General features: G+C 29.7%; 4 protein-coding genes across 6 annotated transcripts in view; 2 read left to right on the forward strand and 2 right to left on the reverse strand.

Annotated features, from left to right (window-relative positions):
* Positions 1–4,117: 4,117 nt before the first annotated feature.
* On the reverse strand, positions 4,118–6,675 carry 7B2 (Secretogranin_V domain-containing protein 7B2). 2 transcript variants are annotated; one of them, XM_065498485.1, is made up of 3 exons: positions 6,561–6,675; positions 5,424–5,564; positions 4,118–5,303 (listed from the first exon to the last, which is right to left on the reverse strand). In XM_065498485.1, exons 2-3 carry the CDS (start codon positions 5,440–5,442, stop codon positions 4,537–4,539), a joined length of 786 nt encoding a protein of 261 aa, XP_065354557.1. In that variant the 5' UTR covers positions 5,443–5,564; positions 6,561–6,675; the 3' UTR covers positions 4,118–4,536. The 2 variants fall into 2 exon arrangements, with proteins under 2 accessions (XP_065354557.1, XP_065354558.1); XM_065498486.1 differs by having other exon boundaries at positions 6,571–6,588.
* A 494-nt stretch (positions 6,676–7,169) lies between these two features.
* hd (humpty dumpty) lies at positions 7,170–9,371 on the forward strand. Its single transcript, XM_065511996.1, has 3 exons — positions 7,170–7,352; positions 7,429–7,598; positions 7,677–9,371. The coding sequence occupies exons 1-3, from the start codon at positions 7,305–7,307 to the stop codon at positions 9,253–9,255; spliced, it is 1,797 nt and encodes a 598-aa protein (XP_065368068.1). The 5' UTR covers positions 7,170–7,304; the 3' UTR covers positions 9,256–9,371.
* A 936-nt stretch (positions 9,372–10,307) lies between these two features.
* On the reverse strand, positions 10,308–11,029 carry RpII18 (RNA polymerase II subunit RpII18). The gene is made up of 2 exons (XM_065498487.1): positions 10,907–11,029; positions 10,308–10,758 (listed from the first exon to the last, which is right to left on the reverse strand). Exons 1-2 carry the CDS (start codon positions 10,933–10,935, stop codon positions 10,392–10,394), a joined length of 396 nt encoding a protein of 131 aa, XP_065354559.1. The 5' UTR covers positions 10,936–11,029; the 3' UTR covers positions 10,308–10,391.
* A 4,496-nt stretch (positions 11,030–15,525) lies between these two features.
* The window catches only part of Cerk (Ceramide kinase), a 35,215-nt gene continuing 23,531 nt past the window's right edge, over positions 15,526–27,209 (forward strand). The window contains exon 1 of one of the 2 annotated variants that reach the window (XM_065512008.1): positions 15,526–15,994. The gene's annotated coding sequence lies outside the window, so the exon portion shown is untranslated. The remainder of the gene's footprint in view (positions 15,995–27,209) is intronic. The other variant, XM_065512016.1, reaches the window with a different exon arrangement.

Consider the following 27,209-nt stretch of genomic DNA (forward strand, 5'->3'; position numbering starts at 1 on the left):
ATTTAGAAAATTCTGAAATAGAACTGGAAAATTCTGAAATACAATTAGAAATTTCTGAAATACAATTAGAAAATTCTGAAATATAATTGGAATTTTCAGAAATACAATTAGACATTTCTGAAATACAATTAGAAACTTCCGAAATACAATTGGAAATGGTTTATATTCTGCATCGTTATAGATACCGGAGTCGATATACATAGATATGTTGAAATCAACTTTTCGAAGCCCCCAATTAACTTACAGACATGATCAATATATCCGCTACAGTCCAACTTAAGTTGCTATTTAAAATCGAGAAAATCTACCCATAAATGGCTGAGATATAAGGCATAGAGACAAGACATAATTGTCAAAAACCTAACTTTTGCAACAACAAATTTCATGTCAGTCAATGTATTTTGTTATTATATCAGAACTATGATTTGTTATTTTTAGTTTGACAAAACGAAATGTCTCAGCTCTATGTAGGGTATAACAACTGTATTTTAATATATTGTTACGAAATTGTACTTGAATTCAAATATAACGATTTTAACAGCTGCATAATGCTATTTGAAAGCAGTGCCTCTCAAACTGTAACATATCTGTGGGCATTATTAACATTAAATAAAAGCTTTGAGTTGATAATTGATCTTAAGTATGGCAACGCTGAATGTTTGCTAGCTTTGACAGTTAAAGAACATTGTAGAAAAATCACCAGAGATGGCGTATGCTCTAGGCTTCGAAAATACGAGCTTTGACAGTTAAAGAATAATCTAGAGTGCAGTGTTATAAATAGTGGCAGAGGTTGCAGTCGTGAGAGACGCTATTCGAATAAACATCAACTGAGTGCCTTAAAGTGTGCTGTATTTTTCAAGTGAATTCGTGTACATTATAAACGTGTATAAAAAAAATTGAGTGACTATTTAATTCTGTGGTTGGTGTTCATCTATATATATAACAAGTAAGAGTACTATATTCGGCAGTGCCGAATCTTAAAAATCTTAAATAAATAAAAATGATTTTTATGTATTTATATGAGAGCTGTGGCCAATTATGGACCAATATTCACAAAATTCAGTATTATGATTTTTGAATACAAATTACTGATCTGTGTACTATTTTGGTTTAATATATAGATGCTATGACCTATTATGGTTGTAAATATTTGAGGGCCATTTTTGTAGAATTTCATATAAACAACGTTATTAACAAGAGTTGACCTTATATGGGAGCTATGCCGAATTATGGACCAATATTTAAAAAATCTTGTAGTACGATTCTTGGATACAAATTACTGATCGGTGTAAAATTTTGGCTCAGTATAGATTTTTTGGAATATTTGTGCAGATTAATGTGTTTTCCTGAAGTGGTTCTTATATGGAGGCTATGACCAATTATGGGCCTATCATCATAAAATTTGGTATATCGATTTTTGTATATATTGAATAAATTTGTTTCGAATTTCAACCTGATAACTATATTTGTAAGAAATTTATGAGGATTTTAGTGATTTTCGGGAGTGGACCTTATATGGGAGCTATGGTTAAATATGGACCGATATTCACAAAATCCGTAAGTATGATTACTGGATACAAATTACTGATCTGTGCATAATTTAATTTTGATATCGATATGTTTTAAATATTTTTTAAGGTTAATATCTTATTCGGAAATGGGCCTTATAGGGGAGCTATGACCAATTATTGGCCAATCTGCATAAAATTTGGTACAGTGATATCTATGTATATGAGTTTTATTTTTGTCGAATTTTAGCATAATAAAATAACTTTATCATGCTAAAATTCGAGATTTATGATACTTAACTGATTTTTGGAAGTGGACCTTATATGGGAGCTATGGTAAAATATGGACCGATATTCACAAAATCCTGTAGTATGATTTCTAAATATAAATTACGGATCTGTGTGAAATTTTGTTTTGATATTGATATTTTTTAGATATTTATGTAGGTTAATGTGTTTTTCGGAAGTGGTCCTTATATGGGAGCTATAACCAATTATCGGCCGATCTTCATAGAATTAGGTACAGCGATTTTGTTATATATGGGGATTATTTATGTCGAATTTCAACTTGATAGCAACATTTATAAGACATTTATGCTTATTTAAGAGATTTTCGGAACTGTACTTTATATGGGGGCTATGGTCAATATAATATAATTATTTTTACCACGAAACTTATTTTTGCTGAATTTTTTATGGATATTCCTATTCTGTAGGCATTTATAGACCATAGAACCATATTTCGGGAATAAATTGGTATGGGGGCTAGGAGAAATCATGGACCGATTCTTATAATTTTCACTAGAGTTACTCCTTTTATCATAAAAGTAACGAGTGCAAAATTTTATGATATTAGCTGCAATATATTTACAAATATGACCAAAAATATGTGAAAATTATCAATTTTTTTTTAGGTTGTCCCACTTTTTAATTCATAACTTTGGTTCCACTGCACCGATTTTTCTTGCAACTCTACTAAGTTTGTTTGCGTATTTTGGACGTGAGCGTGTTTTACACAAACGGACAAACAGACAGACGGACATGGCTCAATCGACTTAGAATTTCATAAGGATCAATAATATATATACTTTGTTGGGACTCAGATGAATATTTCTCAATGTTACACACGGAATGACAAACTTATATATACCCTCATTCACCACTGATGGTGGTGGAGGGTATACAAATGAAATGGTCCATGTATGTAATGTCATCAAGGGAGAACGGCTGGAGCGATTTGGCTGATTTTTTTTTATTCGATTCGAAATTTTCAGGAGATGGTTTGTAAAGAAAAAAATTCTTTTTTGTGAGTCCAGTCAACTGTAATAAAAAAGCACCCTAAAGTATGCAGTACAAATTTAGATATTTTATTTGCAAATAAATAACAACATACTGGTGTGCGTGGGTTGGAGAAACTTGAAGAACTAACATTAATAAATGCTACCGGGCGAATCAACTAGTTTTAAAGAAATAAAGAGATGTTACAATTTTCAAACTACTAAACGGCCTTACAATAGGAATTGTTGGTGATTTATATATAAGAATGTGCTTTCAGTGAAATAAGTCAGTAGCCCGTTTCTGTATTTCTTGAATCGAAAAACTTTCCGCATGAAACGATTGAATTGCAACAGAAACAGTGTAAAATGAAACAAAATATGTTTTTTCTCGCACAAGTGTTTCTGTATCTTGAGTTTGCGAGAATTATCTGTCATTTAAATAATTTCCCAGCAATTATTGGAAGGATGTGAGAAAAAGTGTTTCTGTAACAATATTTTGCGAAAAGTTTCCCACAAGAACTGTCAAAACAAGTCACATTTGAAATTGGTGTGAGAAAAACAAAATTTTAAAAAATATAGATATTTTTAACTTAGTATGTATAAATATTGAACCCAAATCAGCCGAAAATGTAAGTAGCACAGAGTTTGAATAAAATAATTATATATACACATGTAAGTACACAAAAATGTGTTTCTAAATTATTTTTTTAAATTCAGCAGTTTTAAGCGCCACACTTTACTTTTTGTTTTATATTTAAATGCAATAAAACACAATTGTTATATTTTGGCATTTTAAATTTTTTTAGCCTTTCACTGTTTTGGTTTTATTATAATTCCATTCTTTCGTTGACGTTTGTCTTGCATTTGATACTTAATTACTGGAAATATTCCAGTAAGAACAGAATCTGTGTTGTCTGTTTTCGCATTCAAATACAGAAACACTTTTTTCTCGCACATCGAGAAACGATGGAATTTTTTGTTTCACACTGCATGTGAGAAGTTTTCCGATGCGAGATATACAGAAACGAGCTACAGGAAGCAGTGAAGCAAACGTTGTGAGAACCACTGCTGTAAATAGACAGTGAATACTGTAATCACTTGTTGTGTGAATGTTCCTCATTCACCTATTGAAGATGTTGGGCTGTTGGGCTGTTATTTCTTTAAGGCCCTTAAAGAATTGGCCAATGTTGGAATTTTTATGGATTCTATGGATGGATATAGAGAAACATACATATATGTTTGTTTTTCCTCTTCTAATTTCTAATATTCTTCAATTATTTCTCCTTTGATTAAATAAAATCTCTTCACACATTTTGGTGCAACCAAGATCAATAAATATTCCATAATACTTTTATTATTGAGTTGAAAGTTTTACGATAACATTATTTTGTTTAATTAAAATCCAACTTAAATTACATACATTTTTTTCTAATAATAAAACAAACACATTTACAATATACAATACATACATACAATCAGTACGATATGTATGCATTAGTTCCTTTAATATGTGTATTGGTGCTAATACTTTTGTGGAGGAGGGGAGAGGGAGGGAGGTGTAGTTAATTTTTTATTTGGAAAAAGAGGGCAGGGTTATATTGAATATACTACATAAAATATGCTTTAAACTCGAAACAACTACACAAATATTTCCTATATACAATATTGATTTTAAACAAATTTTCAACACATCCATTTATGGTGGGGCAAAGCGATAAAATCTATGTTGAAAACTCAATATTTTGGTGTGATTAAACTTTAACATGATTGCCCTTTTTGGCTGCAATCGGTAGTTTATCGCCTTCCAAAAATGGATTTACAGCAGCTGGAGCAGCAGCAATACCATACAATTTCTTAACGGGAGCATTGGTGTTGTCAATGCCATTGTCATTTTGGAATTGATGCATTAGGAATTTCTCCATGGTCGAAGCCATTTCACTATTGCCAGAGCTGGTGTCTTGGCCAGCACAATCAAACATATGTTCACTGTCACAGGTACAATCTTGGGCGGCCTGATATTCACGACTGAAAAGAGCGGTATTTTCAAATTTTGAAATGCAGCCTTCATCTTCTTCATAGCCAAAGGGACAGGGATTGGGTGGATTGCAGTAGGCGGGGAGGCTGGCATCGGTTTTAATGAGTGTTGGAAAATGATTGGGTGCCTCACCCATACCGCCCGACACATACTGGTGACCCCACAAAGAGCTGTGCTGCAAAAATTCTTGATCCCGTATGGAGGGATTTGGACCACCTGGGAATACATTACGATATTCATAGTCTTCTGGTATATTTTGACTGGAGGAGCGTGAAACCATGTCTAAACCTTTGGGCAAATCGCTATCCATATCGAAATAGTTGCTTAGTGGATCATTTTCCTTGTCCATGCGGTTAAGCAACTCGGTCAGAAGGACATCAGCAAAAATACTTTCCTTAGAAATTGGTGTATAGGCCACAACACTGTGGCCAGCTGTTAAGGCCATAAGCAAACAAAGAAATTTGCTGGCCATATTGGGGGTACCTTTCGAATAAAAAACAATTATTTATAGTTTGAATAATAAGAAAATTATAAAATATCTCTCAATTAATATCTATAATGTGTTATTTTTGCAATTTATTTGCTTTATTTTTATTAATTTACCTTTTAGCTGCAGAAACATTATTTTTATTCGTTATCTCTGTATATTTTCGTTTCGTCTATTGATTTTTCTCCGGAAACGTTGATAAACTCGCCAGCACAACAAGTTGCAGAGTGTATAGGTTTTTTCGTTCTATTACAAATCTACAAATGAATTAATGAAAATATATGTAGTATACTTTGAGGGATGCCACAGTGTAGTCACATATTTTATGCTACTGAGTACTAGATGGCGCTATATTGCTTACTTGTTTTGACGATAAAGCAGTGCTCATCGTAATACAGTGTATTGTAAGGTTTCTAAATCGATTTCGAAGAATTAATCAAAGGTCAATTTTATCTCTAAACCATACATACCGTTAATGAATTCATCATGAATTAACTCATAGACTTAATTCATTTGTACTTCATTGAATACATGTTTTGGAGAATTAATTCCTTATTGAATCATTCTAATTTTCTTTAATTCAAGTCCATTACAAAATATCTTTAAAAATATTGAATGATAAAATTGTTTTACAAATTACAAATCTAATATAAAGAGGCTTAAGGAATTTTTTTCAATTCATTTTGTAATTTATTAAAAGCTAAAACCATAACAAACCTAAATGAATAAAAAATATATTTAATCACTTTTTCTATTAGATTTGAATTACCAAAAATTGAATCAATCAAAGGTTGAATGAATTTTATTATGAATTAATTCCATTACAAAAGCCTTTGAATTAAGTAAAGAGAATTAGATTTTGGGATTGGATTTATGGAATGAAAGACATTTTTAAATTTTATTAAAAAATAAATTTTAAATTTTTTAAAACTGAGTTAGGTCTTTAACAGGAGTGTTTCCGTGTATTTATCTATGGTTTGATAGATATGAAGTGAATAAAATTTCATTAGCTACACTAATTTTAAAAAACTAATATGTACTTTTCTAATTTCATTTGTATATAATTTTCAAATCTTTAATTAAATGAAAATATATCAATACAGACTGGAAATTATATAATTTGTTGCTTGGTTTTGTATGCCCAGATTTTCGTTTATTTCGTTAAATATATCATATTTATCATTTTTAGCCAAAAAATCTCGACTTCAAAGAAAACACGACCTTTCTATATTAAGGTAACGATACTCAGTTACCTATTATTACCGAACTGACAGAATATTTTTAACTTGTAAAGATTAACCGAGATTTTTTTCGAAGTTTCTTATAAATTTAACACTCAACCAATTTTTAAAATAAAATATAATATCTAAACTTGTTTATTACGTTCGAATAAAGTATTGGCACTTTTTATAATAAAATTTAAAAAAACAACCGTAACTAATACGACTAGTTTACGGTTATTTCATTTTACAAAATAAAAACAAATAAGAAAGTACTTGTCCGTATACATGAGTATAGTAACAGTTTTCTTTTAAAATTAAATTTTTGCCGATGTCGTCGTGAATCGCTTTAGCGAATTAGTACATAAATTATAGCGTTTTTAAGCAGCGCATAGTGTTTTCTGGAGTCTTCGAAAAACCAATTTCAAGAGACGAACATCAACAAAATCACTTCGTTCCATTATTTTCAATTAATTTCCTAAAATTTGCACACAAAAATTACTTTTTCTCGTATTCCCATTTCGGATTATCCGGTATGTGCATTTATTAAACCACCTATAGAGTGGCATCACTATTAATTAGAGAGAAAACTGACAGCTGTCGTCTAATCAAAACAAAAGAATTCTCTGTCTGCATCAATTTTAGCAGAAGTAGAGCAAAACAATTTTTACGCGCCCTAAAAATAAGTTCTTTTTGTGCAAAAAATAGTAGAAAATTTTATAGTGAATCAAAATATATTAAATTTATTACAATATAAGTATTATTTAATAAACAAAAATGGCTACAAAGGAGGTAGCAGCACCAAATTGGAAAAGACCAGATGAGGTTGGTAAACAAAACATTAATTAATTAAAAAAATTGATAATTAATTTATTGTTACGTTGTTTGTTTGCTGTTCTAGCTCATGCGTTTGCAGAGACTGAAACAACGGAAGAAACAATTGGCAGCACGTTTTAATTGTAACAATAATAATAATAACAACAATAATGTACGAGATGTGGTTACGGAAACAGATAAAGCAGCCTTATTGGAGGCTAAAATGGCCCAAAAACGTAAAAATCCATTTGCCAAGTATGTAAAAAGGACAATCGAAAGTATTTAGTTTGTAGTGGATAATATGTGTTTATGTTTATTGCATTTCTTGTTTAGACCTGGAGACAATTCAAAGAAACCCAAAACAGATATAAAAGAGGAAAGTGAAGATTCTTTAATGGGTTTCATTAATTCCCCAGCCTTGCCTGTACGCGAAGCATTTATAAAAGAAACTCCTACCCGTCCTGCACCCGCTAAACTTGTGTTACAACCATTTGATGCCAAGGCTTTTTCGAAACTCCTACAACAAACATCGGAAGCTGGTGTTGAGGACGATGAAGCTGTAGAGGAACAGAATATAACTAAACATTTGCCCATGGACTGGTGCTTGAAAACGAGAGTACGTTTCTTTTGCCGTTCCGAACTACCAGCCACCCAACTAAAGACCAGCCAATTGGCCAGTGGTCTTACAAGTTTTGTGCGTTGCATAGACACGCAAAATGAGGGCTGTGGTTTGGACATTTCACCAGCCACCAGGTTCAATCAGGCCACCTACTATTGGCAACATCCGCACATACCTTGGATGACTTTGTTTCCCCGCAACTCTCGAGAGAATACAGGCATTAATTTGGGCGAAAGGGAACGCAAAGCTTTGGCAGAAGATTGGGATTATAGTTTTAGGGGGCTTTTTCAACTTTTAAGAGCTAGACAATGTGCATATTTCTATTTGTGTGCCAATATCTTTACAGTGTTATTTCGGGCAGCTGGTACAGGCGGCAGAGCAGAAATTCATGCTCTCATGTCGCCCACAACGAGAGGTATGCGTCAGGCCTTAAGGCAAGAAGGAATTGAATATAGTATGCCACTCAAAAAGGATAACGGTGGAGGTCACAACAAATCTGTAGATGGGGAAGACAGTAACAGTAATAATACTTTAGTGAATGGTGATGCCATAAAAGTAGAAGCAAATGATGGCGTTAACGAGAATGGAGAAAAAACTGAAGACGATGACGACGAAGATGATGATTGGCTGGAAAGTTTAGAGGTGGATGCTAAAGAAATACGTAAAATCCAGACAGCCCATCAGCGTAAAGTTAAGGCTCAGGAAATGTCTGAGGATTTCAGTGACAATTCTTTGGTTTTAATTGAAGGTGTGGAGTGCCAGGGTTTCTTTAGCTTCTTGTTGAATGCCAAAAGTACTATAAGCTCAGTTGGACGTTTAGCCGGTGTGCCGCCTACATTATTCGCCCCCGTTGCTTTTCCCAAAGCCACCATGCAGCACTTAAGTACCCGTTCAAATAAGGTGCGCATGGATGCTGTAGACTATTTCAGCATAGAAGTGAAGGGCGTAATTATGCCCTCATTTCTGCCCTATGTGTGTCAGCTGTTGGGTGAGACAAAGGATACTTTTAGCGCCACGTTGGCCTCGACCACCAACACTTTGGCCTTTAGCAAGGCCACACAAAAACTACTGGAGGATTCTGCGGGTCAGAGTCAATTAAAAAATGAAGACGATGAGCAACAAAAGCAGTTGGATGATGACAATGAGGCTGGCGAAGTGTTTGGTAAAGAAAATCTTTCTGATTGTGGTCTGCAAGCGTGTGTCGTTGAGAATATGTGTCGTACCGGACATCTGGCTGTTACACTGTTGGAGCGCGTGTGTTATGATAAAGAATATGGTTATGCTTGGAGCTAGTCGTAGTCTCTTGTATCTATACAATATTTTATTTAGCGTTTTTCTATTTATTTTCTGCAATAAAGATTGTCTATATTTTTAAAAGATTTTGTTCAAATGTCTACATAAAAGAAAAATTAAGTTGTTTTATTTAAAAAGGAAAAATTATGCCTTAAAAAAAATTAACAAACTTGTTATATCCATGGAAATCATGTATACCAAATATCATCGAATTCAGAAGAGATTAAAGGTTGGAAAATTAATTTTTTTATCAAAATTTTTCCTTTTGTCCCGTGATGAATTTCGGTCGATTTCAAGCAAGGTAGTCTACCAATTCAAGCATTCCCGCGACAGGCGGTTCTACGCATCGGAATGACTGTCAATCACTGCTGCTATAATAAGAACAACCAATTCAAAGGTAACGGTACTTCTAGTTCGGATTATTTAATTAGTCATAGCTCCCATATAAGGCCCACTTTCGAATATCACTTTAACGAGCATAAAGCTCATGAAAAATAAAATTTAACAAAAATATGTTTTATATAAAAATAAATCACACGACATAATTTCATGGCGATCGTTCCATAATTATTCATAGCTCCTATATAAAGACCAATTCCTAAAATCAATCACGAAAATAAATTATTGATATTTTAAATGAAAAAATTTTTTTCTCATTTATTCAGCGTAGGGTATTTTATGGTCGGGCTTGATCGACTATACTATACTTTCATACTTGTTTCATCTTGAATTAAATTATTAATAAGTTGGTACCGCTTATTTCTGGAATACGACTAAATACTTAACAGATTATGGATAAGTTCCATCACGACACCTCTCAGTGAGGGAAATATAAGTTGTTGAACGTCAGATATCCGTTCCAAAGGAGAGATGGGCATTGTATACGATACGACAAGCACCGTGATTGCTCATCATCTTCCTTAAATTTTTTTAGCGCATATATTCTCCCGTATAGTAGACATATTTGTAAAATTTGCAAGTTTCTAAGGACAAACTTGTCGAATGTATTAGTATGTAAGAATGCCCCTATAAAAAATAAAAATTACTTCAAATTCGTTAAAAATTTTAGTTTTTTTTTTATTTAAAATACAAACTAATCTTAATATCTAAGCGACGACTTTTGATCCACCCAACATTTAATGATCGACAATAATTAATTCATCTATACTCCAATCTTCATAGGAATGATCGGGTAAAAATCGTCTTATAATAATGGGAATCTTTTTCTGTTTCAATTCTTTCATGGCAATTTGCAAAGGATCTGTTTCACCTTCCAATTCCACCATTATAGGAGCACACATAGCAATTTGCAATGCTCGCGTACCCAAGACACGCGCTCTTTCATATTTTGTCATGTATTTGGTTGTGATACGTTTCGATTTTGGTACACCGCCGCCAGCATTTCCAGGTGCTATAATTTCAATATTGTCTACTTCCTCCTCTTGATTAATATCATCGATATTGTCTTCCTCATCAACATCATCGAATTCATCACCGCCAACACTATTTAAAAGGAAAAAAAATGAAAGTCAATCACTTGTTTGATCTGGCTGGTATGAAAATTACGAAAAACAACGTGGTGGTTTTGTAGCAATTTCATTTAACTATTTAAGCAATACCCACTTAAACAATTTATTGAATTTCTACTTACTCATCATTATCGAAATCTCCATCATCCATATTTGCAAATGAAATTTATTAAACTTTAGAAAATAATTGAAAAATTAATGAAAATTAGTGGAGCTATAATTTTCTTTGCCAAAGTTAAGTGATTAAAAAAATAACAAGCTAATACACAGAGTTGTAATTTTTAGTATCAATTTCTATTACAGAGTTGCCAAGTTTTGGGTTTGATTTTGTACTGGCGAAATTGTGATACAGTGGTTAAATAACATTTAAAATTATTTATTACCTAAAAATGTTTAAAGCTGATGAGTTTTTCACATAATTAGGTCTCATTAATGTAGTATATAATATATACATAAAAAACTGAAAGCAAACTTTATCATTTGAGTATTGGAAATAAAAAATTCAAAAATTATAAAATTCATATGACAAAACTTTTGATCCTCATTAAAAATAAAAAAATAATTTAAAAAAATATGAATTAAATATTTAAATTTTTATTGTTAATGGGGAACAAATCAAGATCCGCGTAACAGTTTTTATTTTCATAATTTTTTTTCTGTTAATATTCACATTTTCTGTATTGCCGGCCTTCGGCCGGGTGAAGGGACTTTTAGTTCTGGGGTGTATCGAACACCGGCTTCGCTAAAATCACTTTTTCTGTATATCAAATTTTTCTGAAGTACTGTCATATAAAATCAAAAAGGAATTTTTGGTTCACAATATTAATAAACTGTACCATATTATATATCATATTAAAGGTATTGTGAAGCACTATTCAATGATACCCATAACGATCAGTTTGTTTTCCAAATATATGAGAAATATACTATTATATGTATTGACTTTAAATTCATATAACTCTTAAACTAAAAGAGAGCAGGGAAAAATATTAACGTTTTTGTGCTTCTAATTATGAGAGCTATCAACACCAAAGAAATTATAAAAATGCAAGCTGTTTCGCTGATCTTGATTTATACCGTTAATGGGCCTAATAGAGTAATATACTAAAAATATTTTTTAAAAAATCGAACATGTCTTATCTAGTTGAATTTTCAGAGAATTAGAACTACACCATTTCGAATTGCATTTCAGAAGTTTCTAATTGTATTTCAGAAATGTTCAATTGAATGAATTTAAAAAATTTTGAATTATATTTCAGAAAATTAAAATTTAATTTCATAAATTTCCAATTATATTTCAGAATTTTGTAATTGTATTTCAGAATATTCCCATTATATCTGAGAATTTTCTAATTATATTCCAGAAATTTCCAATTGAATTTCATAAATTTCCAATTATATTTCAGAATTTTCTAATTGTATTTCAGAATTTTCCAATTATATTTCAGAAATTTCCATTTGGATTTTAGAATTTTATATTTGTAATTCAGAAATTTCCACTGGTATTTCTGAAATACAAATGGAGTTTCTGAAATACAATTTCTAAAATACTGTTATGTTTTAACCTTTTCAAAACGTTTGTTTATTTCCTTTAAATAAACCGGATACTTTTGATTGCAAATAAAAGCCGTTTAGTAGTTTGAAAATTGTAACAATTCTTTATTTATTTAAAATGTACAACAACCACAGAATTAAATAGTCACTCAATGTTTTTTATACACGTTTATAAATTCGCAGAAATACAGACACACTTTATAATGTACACGAATTCACTTGAAAAATACAGCACACTTTAAGGCACTCAGTTGATGTTTATTCGAATAGCGTCTCTGATAAACTGACTAACGACTGCAACCTCTGCCACTATTTATAACACTGCCATCTGCACTCTAGATTGCTCTTTAACTGTCTAGAGCTTTCTAATACATACGCCATCTGTGGTGTACTTTCTACAATGTTCTTTAACTGAATATTCGAATTCGAATATACGGTCGCAGCAAACAGCGTTGCCATACTTACGATCAATGGTCAACTGAAAGCTTTTATTCAATGTTAATAATGCCCACAGATATGTTACAGTTTGCTATTACAGCACTGCTATTTGAAAGCATTATGCTACTTTTAAATCAGCCGTTAAAATCGTTATATTTGAATTCAAGTACAATTTCGTAACAATATATACATACCCACATACATACAAACATCCATTTTTTTATATATAAATATATATATATATATATATATATATATATATATATATATATATATATATATAACTCAAATTCATTATAAAAAAACTTAAAGAATTTATTGAATGGTTCAAATGTTCTTCAATTCAAATCTATTACACAAAGGCTTTAAACCATATTTTTCAATTAATTTTAAAAACATAGCTGGAAAAATATACATACATACATATGTATTAATTAATTTTGTATTAGATTTGAATTAACAAAAATTGAATCATTAAAAGGTTGAATTAATTCTGTTATGGATTAACGAACAAATTATATTTAAATGAAGCTAAAGAATTAGATTTTGAGATTGGATTTATGGAATGAATGGCGGAAATTATTTAATTCAAAATTAATATTTTAGCAAATTAAGCTGTTTTTATATAATTTTTTATACTTTTTAATTTTCCGTTTGATACCCAGTTCAAAATTTAAACATGAAAAACAAAAGTAGCAGAGCATACATATTTTCTCTTATTTATTTTAAGTTTGTTTATAATTCCTTTCGTTGGTCTTATTTTTATTTATAATCATTTAAAGTTCACTTATAAAAAATCACTAAAAATTGTTTTACATGCATTGTTTCCTAATTGACCAACCGACCATTAATTAAGATTCACGCCGTACAATAGCATTTCAATTAAACCTAAACATAATGGTATGCCCGGCTTTTTCCAAAGTAGCACTACTTCTCAATTTCTTTTTTTAAATGTTTTTATTTATGAGTGCGCATTTCGATGAACTTTTTACTCACAAAATTAGTAGCCAGATGGTAAACTAGTGAGCTCCAACTTTAGCACATTTTGTTTGCATTGAAGATGAGTTAGTTGAAAGGTTTTAAACAAAACGTATATTTAGATAAAATATGTATGTAAATAATATTTAATGTTTATTTGGATTTATAAATTAATTCATTCATAAACTAACTCAGAATATCCTAAATGTTCTTTGTTACTGGGGAGTTTTATTGACATTATTTAGGGTTAAACTTTTACAATTCTCTTCAATTGCATTTTTAATAAATCGTTTCTCTCTCTCTTTCCCACTATTTTATTATGTCTCTCAATTAGACCTGCCAGATTTGCCGTTTTATAAAGATTTATTTTACAATACCGTTACATGATATACAGTGGTGTATGCATTAATCACATCGAATCATAGAAAGAAATTTTTCATTAATGACAACTAAACTGACAGCTTATTGCTTAGCAATAATTGCTCAAGCAATCAGTAGAGCACTCATTGCAAAATTGGATTGCTACATATGGAAATTGGGGTATACACATCGCAAATTTTATGGGCGCAATCAATATTGACAATTGCGTCAATAAATATTGCTACGTGGAGACCTAGAGTAAACGGAATTGTAGTCCTTCTAAAAAAATTTTTAGATGGATTGATTCCTCTTTTTAGTATTTTTTTTACAAACAAATATTTTTTATGTAGATTAAAATGCTCAATTGGTTCCTGGACTAATTTTCCTTGCTAATTCGAAAGTAAATTTTTTTTAAACTATCGAATTCGAAATCAGACTTATTAGTAAAAACTCAGTGGTTAATACTGAAAATATGTCGAAAGTGTTCAATTGTTTTTTTTGCGCACAGAAGGAACATTTTCTAAAGGATTATTTATCACAAGCTATCAGTTTCTTAACTCTTTACAGCCATCTGGAATGTCACCACATATTTTAACTTTAATAGTCGGTTCGCCGTTCCACCAAAATTCTGCATCGAAGCAAGATTATCAGTGAAATTTATTTAAATAATGTTTCAAAACAAGATATAGCTTCGTTAAAGCAAAATATACAAACTTTTAGTAAATTTTATCGTTAGGTGGCACAAGGCTCACGGACAATTAACGACTTTTTCAAGAAAGATTTTGTCTGAATGGCTTATACGCCATTTGTTATTTTGTGTATTTCCATCGTGCCAAATTTTAAAAAAAAAAAAAAATTTCAGATAGTTTTCGATATATTCAGTTTTTTTTGACTATTTTTCATATGTTGGCAACCCTAAAAATATTCACTATTACAAAAATCAAAAAACCCAGCTGTACGTGCTCATTAAAAACTCCTAAATTCCAAATTTCAGTCATATAGGTCCAAAACTTTGGCTGAAATTAATTATGGCCTAAAAAGTAGGTTAAAAAAACTACTGTGCTTTTGTATGGTTTTTTAACAATGGTTACATAGATTTTAATGTGTAGAGTTGGATTCAGTAAAAAATACCGATCGGTTTCGGTTTTAAAATTCTTCGTTTTTTTTAAACTCTAGTACAAGGCGAATCTATAGATATCTATAGAATCTGTCGTCACCTTCTATAAATTCGCCTTGCTCTAGTATAAATGCAATTTCATAATAATGTTTAGCTTAACGGTTTATTATAATCCCAACAAAAACAATCCCACCATCCGGCAACACTCAATGTTTCCATATCTTTTACTCAAATATGAGGGTAAACAAGAGAAAACTTATTTCTACAAATTAGTTTTATTCTTGCTCTCAGATTGAAATGTTCGGTGGTGATTTTTTAACGGTTGGAATACGGGTTCTGTAAATATCGAATGACGATGGGCAATTATTAAAATAAGGGAAAAATACAATTTCGCTTTAATTTCGGTGTGTGCAAATTAATTTAAAAGGTCAACGAAACAACAACAACAAAATCTGTTTACAAAAAAAAAAGAAATAAATCATTAATAAAAATATTAACAAAAGAGAAAAATAGCGAATGTGTTAATGGATACAAAAGCAGTAAATAATTGCTTGTTGTAAATTAAGAATAAAAAATAAAACAACTACAACAATTGTTTAAAGTGGCCTTAGTAAAATGTTTTAAAAGTAAAAAAAAATCATAAAATTTAATGTAAAATACATGTAAAGTATTTTTTAATTGTTTTCCATTCAATACACATTTTTATTATAAAAGAACATTGCAATTGCACACACACAGTGGCAGCTAAAATAAATAAATAAATGTATGTACCTATGCAGTTTTTTATAGTTTTATTTCTTACGTTTTACATTCTAAAATAATTTGTTTTTGTATTAAGTATAATAATAAAAAAAACAACGTTGCAATAATACTTGGCAAATTGTTTAATACATTTGAATTAAAAAAAACAACGGAACAAATTTGAAAACTTGAAACTAATACTAAATAAATAAATATAAATAAAAACAACAACAGTAACCAACAACCACAACAACAATAAAACTTGCTTTTTTGTTTTTGTATTTTGTTTTCTCTTGGTACCTGTCTAATACCAGTCACTAAATTGTTGTCGTAGTCAAATGGAGAAAACGGATACACGGATATTTGGCAAGTAGATAGACAGACAATCATACCGTATGTGGTAAGCAAATGCGGCGTAACGAAACCAAGGAAAACATAAAATTATGAAAATGATTTCGTGTCGTAATAAATAAAAAAGAAAACGAGAATTTTTTATTTAATTTCCTAATTTATTACGAAATTTATTTTGAAAATAGAAGTAATAATTTTCAATTGAAGTGCGATTAGTTTTTAAAATTAACGAGATGTATTCTCATAACCAGCGCTACGAGTTTTATATACTAAATAATCGTAAATATGGACTTTAAAATAAACAAGTAAGAGAGCTATATTCGGCTGTGCCGAATCTTATATACCCTTCACCAAATTATACTTCAAAATAAAAATTTTAAATATTTTTAGGTAAACAAAATTTATTTTTTTTTTCCAAAGTTGTTTTTTTCATTTTTTGGAAAAAAATTTTTGGTGAAAAAAAATCGGGTTAAAAAATTATTTTTCCCAGTTTTCCGGTCCAACTTACTATGGTCTTATATACGACGTTGCAAAGGTCTTTCAAATATCTATCATTAGATATCCATATTGTCTATATTATTGACTTAGTAATCCAGATATAGTTCAAAAATCGAGGTTCCTGGTTTTTTCCTCATATCTCAGCCATTTGTGGACCGCTTTTGCTGATTTTAAATAGGAAACATCTCGAAAACATGTATCACAGAATTATTGATGATTTGAATCCCAAAAAATTCTGGTATCTTCAGAAAATTGATTTCAACAGACAGACGGACATGGTTTAATCGATTCCGCTATCTGTAAGGATCCAGAATATATATACTTTATAGGGTCGGAAAATTATATTGTGGAAATTACAAACGGCATGACAAACTTATATGTACAGTGGCTCCAAGCGAAAATCGTACACAGCATTAAAATAATTTATTTAAATAATAAATGTAAAACTAAAACGCACACTAATTAACTGTGTGCGTTTTTAAATGTCAGAATCAAAGATTTTAATCTATCTTTATTTATTAAAATAAAGATTAATGTTTTAACAAGTGGCAACTTTTAATGTCAATGCCAAACTCAGTTTTACTTTATATAGTAACATTCTTTAAATTTGAATCTAACTTGAGGTTGTATCGTGAAAAGTAACTTAAAAAAGTTCTGTAATTTTAAATTGGTATAACAGTTTTTATTGTAATTTATTTAGTAGTGTTTTTGAAGTTAAAAAAAAATAATAATATGGGAAAACAGAGAGGACAAACGCCTGTTGAAATTAGAAAATTAATAATTCAGCATTATAAGAGGAACAAGTCACTCCGAGAAATATCGGAAATAGTAGACAGAAGCCATTGAAAATAAACCAAAAATTGCTAACAACAAAATTTTCTCTGTGAGTGGGCCTGGTGTATTGCATTTTATTGAGGGTATCATGGATCAGCATATGTATCTCAATATCTTAAAGGAAAGTTTGCCTCGCTGTAAAGAGAAACTTTGTCTTGGTGAAGACTTTTATTTTTACCAAGACAACGATTCAAAGCATATGGCTTACAATGTGCGATCATGGTTGCTTTATAATTGCCCGCATGTCAATGATACACCAGCCCGATCGAAAATCTATGGAGCTATCTTGACCGAAAAATTCGAAATCACACCATAAGTTGCAAAAAGAACTATTCAGGACGAATGGTAAAAAATTGAACCAAGTTTTTGTGAAAAACTAGTTCAAAGCATGCCAAATAGATTGAAAATGGTGATAAAAACAAAGGCATGCTCACCAAATATTAAGATTGCTAAATAACAAAATAATCTTTATTTTAAGTGGGGTGTACGAGTTTAATTTTGTCATGAAAATAGTGTTATTTAAGTTTTTGTTAAAAAAAAAGTTTTATTGAATTATAAATTAAGTTTTTATTTTCTGTTAAATAAGTTATAAAATGAAGTAATTAAATATATATAATTTTATTTGTTAAGGTTTTTTTTTATTTAATGTTATATGATAGTTTACAAATGTTGCTAAAGTGTACGAGTTTCGCTTGGAGCCACTGTATATACCCTTCTCACGAAGGTGAAGGATATAAAAATAAACAGCAACTAATAGAGAAAATGCACACTATAAAATTCCCAGGATAAACTCTATTAGTTCTACAACTAGTTCTAAAATTAATGCATAAAGCCAGTATTCATACTAGTTTGGAGATGCGACCAAAGATTTTTAAATTGTCACCTCCAGAACTGGTTCTGGGACCAGTTCTTTAATCAATTCTTTTTGTTTGAATCTGAACTAGTTCTAGGGAAGCTATAGGGAGCAAACACACATTATTAGGAACAGCATAGGACTATATACCTATAATTCTTTACTGGATTCAAGAAGGCGATAAGAAATTGTTATAGTTTTACCGTGTGGTTACACAATCAGGTATGTATGTAAGATCTCAATTCCATAGAAAACCTAGACCACAAAATACGGACTCAAAATTCTACCACAAAAGAAGCCTTATCAGATGTGGTTAGAGTTGGGAATGAACAAATATTTTAAATGAGACGATTTATTAATTGTTTCAATGCATCGTCGATGTAAAGCAGTGAAAAAATCAAGGGCCATCCAACAAAATACTGAAATACTTAAATGAAACTTATGTTTGTTGTTTTCAGAATTTAATTATGTTCTTAATATAAGTATGTATTTATAAATGTATCCGCTTTTTCCGGAAATCCTCCCATTTAGGATTTTATAGGTGCTTCCGTTAAATTTTTGGACAAGGTGGTCAACTTATGCTTAAAATCGAACATGTACTGGGATACCTTTCATGTGTTCTTTAATTATTTTGTTCAGGATGAAGTTCTGGACAGTTGAGCGGATTTGCCTCCGGTGGTACAAAATTTACATAATTGTTTGAATACCACTCAATGGCCTTTTTTCCATAGTGACATGGTGCCAAATCGGGCCAGAAATATGAAGGTGTTAAGAAAGGTAAAAGCCATTTTTGTAAACACTCCTTATTATATATTTCTGTGTTTATCGTGCTTGATGTCACAAATGATTGGGTTATTTTGCCACAACTGTAAATGGCTTGCCACCAGAGACCTGCGTCGACTAAATTTCACGGCGGCTGAAACACATCAAGTGTTTTTTTTTTAAATTTGACGTAAATTGTTTCGCTCGTTTGCTTCTAAAGCTACATATACACGGTTGTCATATTCTTACAATATTGTCCGAACATGCTCATAAAATGGTTAACACAACCATTAGAACTTATGTTGAAACATATGGGTGTTAACCATTTATTGAACATTTTCTGACAATATTGTAAGAATATGACAACCGTGTATACGTAGCTTAAGTTCTGGATTTTTGTTGCAAATGAAAAGGTTAGCTCTTGTTTTCGAGATAATCTGATTTTGAATTACTGACTCTAAACATGTACATTAGAGTAACAATCAGTTGTATGGAAAAAAATTTTTGTTAAAATTTTGAAGAGTGCCGGGTGGAATATTGTGACACTAGGCCTAAATGTTAAGTGCTGAATATTTGAGCCAAATCGGGCAACGATTTCTGGACGCGCATCGAGGTCAAAGTTCAGACATATGCAAAATTTTACTGTTAATATGGAATAAATAGGTGAAACTCGTTAACATTCTGCATTGTTTTCTAGAAATATGTAGATTTATTTATATTAATGAATATTACATTAAAAAAAAGTTTTGGAAATTAACCCTGTATCTCCTTTGGTTCAAAATGACCCAAAAACTGTATTATCGCCAAAATTACAGAAAAATGCAAATTTTTCAGTTTTTGAAAAAATTTGCTACTAAATAAATACTTTTGCAATTGAATGCAAAAGAATCGAAATATGTACGTAATTATCGTTGTAATGAGATATAAATGACAAAATTTGATTAAAAAATGTTAAAGTTATTACAAATTCGCCAGACCATTACCGTGTTTCAGACCACTTGAACAAAAAATTTAGAAACAAAATTTAGATATTTCGAGAAAAATTAAAATAAAAGCTCATTTTTACTTAAAATATGTCCATATTTACTTGTATATGAGTTTTTGTCTTCGTAGGATACCGTTAAACTATTCGCAGGTATGGCCAAAAAAAATAATTTTTTTTAACGGCTGTTTCAAAACTCCATTTTCAAATTTTTAAAAATTTTGTTAAACAAATTTCAGTTTTTTTCGATCATCACATTGGGGTTTATTGAGATCAAAATAGGGAATAAAAATATGAAAAAATTATGTCAATACCTCTTACAGTTTTTCCGTACCTGCGATTGAAATTTTGCGTTTTTCAAGAAAAACTAATTTTTTGTCCATATTTAGGCGAATGAGTCCAATTTCCTTACTGTTATAAATTTTAAGTAAAACCTATTGATAATATTATAGTCCTTGTAATTTTAAATATGTTCTGAAAGTTTTACTAAAATCGGAAAACGATAACCTTTGAATCGTGAAGGTCAAATGCCAAATTTTTCAATATTTGGAATTTCTAATGAAAAGATAGCGAAATGTTACATATTTTTGGGCCGATTTTCATGAAACTTGAGGAAAATATATACTGGGGTCTAGCATTTACAACAACAGTGCAAAAATTAATTTTAACCTTTAAGAGGACTTGGGGTCAAAATGGTTGTGTTTTTCTTGATTTTAAAAGTTGAGAATAATTTGGACCCCAAGTGCTGCTAAGGCTTAATTTCCATTTTTGTGCTGTTATTTTAAATTCTGGACTTTATGTTATATTTTCCTCAAGTTTCATGAAAATCGGCCCAAAAATATGTAACATTTCGCTATCTTTTCATTAGAAATTCCAAATATTGAAAAATTTGACCTTTGACCTTCACGATTCAAAGGTTATCGTTTTCCGATTTTAGTAAAACTTTCAGAACATATTTAAAATTACAAGGACTATAATATTGTGAATAGGTTTTACTTAAAATTTATAACAGTAAGGAAATTGGACTCATTCCCCTAAATATGGACAAAAAATTTGTTTTTCTTGAAAAACGCAAAATTTAAATCGCAGGTACGGAAAAACTGTAAGAGGTATTGACATAATTTTTCCATATTTTTATTCCCTATTTTGATCTCAATAAACCCCAATGTGATGATCGAAAAAATCTGAAATTTGTTTAACAAAATTTTTAAAAATTTGAAAATAGAGTTTTGAAACAGCCGTTAAAAAAAATTATTTTTTTGGCCATCCCTCCAAATAGGTTAACGGTACCCTACGAAGACAAAAACTCATATACAAGTAAATATGGACATATTTTAAGTAAAAATGAGCTTTTATTTAAATTTTTCTCGAAATATCTTAATTTTTTTCCTAAATTTTTTGTTCAAGTGGCCTGAAACACGTTAATGGTCTGGCGAATTTGTAATAACTTTAAAATTTTTTAATCAAATTTTGTCATTTATATCTCATTACAACGATAATTACGTAAATATTTCGATTCTTTTGCATTCAATTGCAAAAGTATTTATTTAGTAGCAAAATTTTTTCAAAAACTGAAAAATTTGCATTTTTCTCAAATTTTAGCGATAATACAGTTTTTGGGTCATTTTGAACCAAAGGAGATACAGGGTTAATTTCCAAAATTTTTTTTTAATGTAATATTCATTAATATAAATAAATCTACACATTTCTAGAAAACAATGCAGAAAGTTAACGAGTTTCACCTATTTATTCCATATTAACAGTAAAATTTTGCATATATCTGAACTTTGACCTCGATGCGCGTCCAGAAATCGTTGCCCGATTTGGCTCAAATTTTCAGCACTTAACATTTAGGCCTAGTGTCACAATATTCCACCCGGCACTCTTTAAAATTTTAACAAAAATTTTTTTCCATACAACTGATTGTCACTCTAATGTATACCCTAGCAACGATAACACTGTGCTAGTTGAAAAAACTGTCAAGCGGTGCACCCGGTGGATTAAACAAATTTGAGTTAGCTGAGTTTAGTGTTGTTAACAGTTTTTTTAGGTTAGCTCTTGTTTTCGAGATTACTGACTCTAAACATGTATTTGCATGAAAGTCGAAGAACTGGAGTATGTAATTCGATTCGAAAGAAAACATTTTCGAATTTCCATGTATAAAGCATACAAATTGGAATTATTTTCCTTTCGAACCGTCTTATACAATAACTTACTTTCCAATTCGTAAAATGTTAGTATATTGTTATATAAAGTATATAATTTGCAATTTTCAAAGTTCTATTTATGAAATTATGCTTCTTTATTACAGTCAAATAAACAGAGTTTAATTTTCAACGAAAGTGAAAATCAAAACGTATTTTGCTTATCTAGAAAACACACTTTTTGTTTGTTATTTATTCACTTTCAAATAGTAAAGAGAAATTTATAATTGAAAACTAACAATATCTAATTGTAATCAATAAATCGTGTTGTTGTTATAATCAAAGTTGTTAGAAACATTGACTTGTTTGCAATATGAATGAATGTAAATAAACAAATTCACTTCAAAAACATTTGGTTACTTTTGACATTGAGTTGCTATACGCCATGGCGCGCCATTTGTAAGGTATTGCGACATATGAAATGCCGCAAAAAAATCAACTGTAAAACTAAAACAAATATGTATTAAGAAAGCTTAATTTAGTGGTCACGTTTATTTTGATTAATATTTGAATTATGTGAACATAACAAAACTGGATTTAAATACAGTGAATTTTCTTTTTTTAAATCACCCTATAAATTTATAAAAAATATGTATGTAAGTTTTTCTTCGATAGTACCTATCTGATAAAATATAGGGCCCCTTTATAGACGTATGTTCTAAAATATGTAGAATTCTAATTGTTTATACCAGCTCATGTGCATAAATAAATGTTCCATTGAATCAAATAAATTTCGTAAAATTTCACTTTTACTATTTAATTGTATTTTTTATACCCTTCACCTTCGTGAGAAGGGTATATATAAGTTTGTCATTCCGTTTGTAATTTCCACAATATAATTTTCCGACCCTATAAAGTATATATATTCTGGATCCTTATAAATAGCGGAGTCGTTTAAGCGATGTCCGTCTGTCTGTTGAAATCAATTTTCTTAAGACCCCAGATATCTTCGGGATCCATATCTTCAATAATTCTGTCAGACATGCTTTCGAGAAGTTTCCTATTTAAAATCAGCAAAATCGGTCCACATATGGCTGAGATATGAGGAAAAAACCAGGACAACCTCGATTTTTGACCTATATCTGGATTACTAAGTCATTAATATAGACAATATGAATATCTAATGATAGATATTTCAAAGACCTTTGCAACGACGTAAGTATATAAGACCATAGTAAGTTCAAAATCGAAAAAAAAATATTTTAAAATGTAAAAAAAAAAATTTAAAATTTTAAAAAAAAATTTTAAATAAAAATTCGAAAAAAATTATTCCAAAAAATTAAAAAAACAACTTTGAAAAAAAAAATAAATTTTGTTTACCAAAAAATATTTAAAATTTGTTTTTGGAAGTATAATTTGGTGAAGGGTATATAAGATTCGGCACAGCCGAATATAGCTCTCTTACTTGTTTTAATTTTAGCTTCCTATATTTAAAAATAACGACTTTATTAAATAATGAAAATCATATTTGTAACCACAACACTTTTAATTTTATTTATTTTTTTGTTTCTCCAGTAAAATTTTGAAAAGTTATGATAGGCCCTTTTCCATTTTAGGTGACTATATATATGTACAATGCACAAACAAAAAAGCAAACAAAATCTATAATTCTTGAATGTATTTTCTTCTTATTTAAACATAATTTTTATTGCCTTAATTTATTTCAACAATCTACAGCTGCTATAAAATAGACAGCATGATTTGCAAACATTAACTGTAATAAATAATAAATTTCAAAATCAATATCAATAAAGTTCTTGTACATCGGGTGCTTTGCAAGTTTTGAAGACTAAACTAATTTACACTTTCTGTTGTGCTAGTTATTTGAATTTAGTTATAGTTATATCCCTCATGTACATGTTCTTGGAATTTGTTTAATAGCTAATTAGTTTCTTTTTTAATATATTAAACAATTTCTTATCTAAATTTCATGGAAATTTAGATATTAATTAAATAACTATAGATGCGATTGAAAAACATGTCTGCCCAGAGATCATGCAAGAAATTTTATACTTTCCACTGTTGTCGAAATAAAAATAAAGATTTTTTTTAAATTGCACATAAAAATCACAACTTAGTTTTCTTTTTCACATGATCTACACAGAGAAAACAGATTCGTGATAGCAACCGAATTTGTTGCCAATCGAATGATTCTATCTTAGTGACCGAATTTTACAGTTGTGGCTACAATATTTTGGAAGGGGTAACTAAAGTTTGGTTGCCTCAACTGAAATTCTTCTTTATCAACTGACTTTCTGTTGTTAGAACTGAAAAATTCTACGTGTGCAACCGAATCATTCGATTGGCAAAAAATTCGGTTGCTATCACGAATCTGTTTTCTCTGTGTACTTTCTAGTCACGTTGGAATGATTAAGGTTAACATTTTTTTATTACACAGTGTGATTGATCTATTACACAGGGCAACAAAATCAAAAAAATTTTAGAGGCTTTTTAAACCACTACACAATTTTGATGTATTGTGGTTCCAGTAGTACAAATATGGTCCAAATTTTAAATTCTATGGAAAAGCGAATTTTTGAAGATGTTTCTCCACATAATTTATGATAACTCAAAAAGGGTTAGTCCGATATTACTGTAATAAACTTGGAAAAGTTCAAATTTACATAACCTTTGTACTGTTTATATATTGCGTTTTAATCGGCTCAGTAGTTTCGGAGTTATAATAACAAATTGAAGCATAAAATATATTTTTTACATGAAAATACCAAATTTGTGTGTTTAAAAAAACTCATGAAAAATCGAAAACGGCAGAACTTGTTCAGGTTTATTACTTTATCACAAACCCACATATAATAGCAACAAAATGAGATATCGATCATACAAATCGATTGATTCTTTTCGAATTTATTCACAATTAAGCGAATTCGCTCATTTTCACAAAATTTTACTTTTTTGTTTGATATACATAAAATTGAGTAATTAATGTTTTTCTTTCCATTGATTGAATTTTGAAAATATTTTCCCCATGCTATGTACAAATTTTCACATATATGTTGCATTTCAATCGGCTCAGTAGTTTCGGAGTTATAATAACAAATTGAAGCAAAAAATATATTTTTTACATGAAAATAGCAATTTTTTTTTTTTTTAAAAATCATAAAATATCAAGAACGGCATAAATTGTTGAGATTATATTATATTATAACTCCGAAACTACTGAGCCGATTAAATCGGAAAATATATACGGATTAAAGGTTATGTAAATTTCAATTTTTTTTCTAAGTGTACTTTAATAATATCGCACTAAAAAGACTAAACAAATTCACAATTTTACGTAAACATTTTTGTAAAAAAAAATTGAACCATAATTGTAGTACTGGAACCACAATACATCAAAATTGTGTAGTGGTTTAAAAAGCCTCTAAATTTTTTTCGATTTTGTTGCCCTGTGTTATTGATCATCATCGTTATTTTAATTTCTACTTTGAATTTCAATTAAAACTACTAATTCTTTCTTATTAAAATTTATACAAATTTCTGAATTAATTGAAATTGAGAACATTATAAATTATATTCAGAAAATTCCAATTAATATTGAGAATTTCAATATGAAATTGAGAAAAATATTACTAAAATTGAGAAAATTCTGAATTTTATTTGGAATTTTCTTGATTCGAAATTTAAATTCTTAATTTAATTTAGAATTTTTTCAATTTCATATGGAATTTTCACAATTTCAATGAAAAATGGTGTAGATAGAAAAAGAAAACAATTTTAAAAGTATAATTTTTTTTCTTTATTCAAATGTTGAATTTAAATATAGAAAACTTGTTTTTACAATTCTAAGCCGGCTATAAACAACATCTTGTTGAGAATACATTAAAATAATAAACACTTGTAATTATGTACATATAAACGAGTAAATATAATAATTATATTGATACAGTCTGATATGGAATTTTTTTAGACTTTGACATGTCACGAAATTATTTATGTATTGGAAATAAAAACGTAGTAATAAATTCTGTTAGTTGGACTACTACCAACTTCATCATTAACAGTTTAAAAATTCATGAAAATGTTGAAACTTTATTGATTTCGTTTAAAAAAAAAACTTAAGAAGTTCTGTAAGTATTTATTAAATATGATATACATACGTGAATACATATTCAATATTTATGTTTAAGTATAATTTATTTATTTCATGGCGCATGTCAAACATAATCACAATATTTAATTATTGTATGTAATTGTAAATAAGAATATATGCATAAGGACGGTCCACGTTCAATTTGGACATTTATGGAAAGTAATAACATTCTAATTACATATACAGGTAGGCCTAAAAAAGGGTATATAAAGGTAGGATCACACTATTGCCGCAATGCACCAATTATTTTTCTATTTTATACGTCAATCGTGTGATTTCACAACTTATTGGCTCATATGCCAAACCACAACAATATTGTGCTTATTTGGCCCAATCAAATGCAACCCTGGTGCGGCAATCATGTGAATGCTTGATAGGCAACATGCACCAATAAACAAGTTAAAAATACACCAATATTTATTGTGTTCTAGTGCGGCAATTAAAGAAGACAATTAGCGCCAATATTAATTTTTGTAAATGAAATATTCTTTTTGTGAGCCACTACCTGCCCCACATACATCTTTTAACATTTCTTTATTCATTTTTTTATCTTTTTCTTTTTTTTTTGTTAATAAATAATTTTTGAACAAATAGATTTTTTACATTTATGTTTCACAGCTGTTGCCGTAAACTAGAACAATC

Source organism: Calliphora vicina, chromosome 1, assembly GCF_958450345.1.
Source record: "Calliphora vicina chromosome 1, idCalVici1.1, whole genome shotgun sequence".
Lineage (NCBI taxonomy): Eukaryota > Metazoa > Arthropoda > Insecta > Diptera > Calliphoridae > Calliphora > Calliphora vicina.

Coding starts and splice junctions, on each gene's coding strand:
- hd (XM_065511996.1), top strand. CDS start 7,305: ATGGCTACAAAGGAGGTAGCAGCACCAAATTGGAAAAGACCAGATGAG. Junction 7,353..7,428: donor ATTGGAAAAGACCAGATGAG/GTTGGTAAACAA, acceptor TTGCTGTTCTAG/CTCATGCGTTTGCAGAGACT. Junction 7,599..7,676: donor CGTAAAAATCCATTTGCCAA/GTATGTAAAAAG, acceptor TTTCTTGTTTAG/ACCTGGAGACAATTCAAAGA.
- RpII18 (XM_065498487.1), bottom strand. CDS start 10,935: ATGGATGATGGAGATTTCGATAATGATGA. Junction 10,759..10,906: donor GGAGATTTCGATAATGATGA/GTAAGTAGAAAT, acceptor CCTTTTAAATAG/TGTTGGCGGTGATGAATTCG.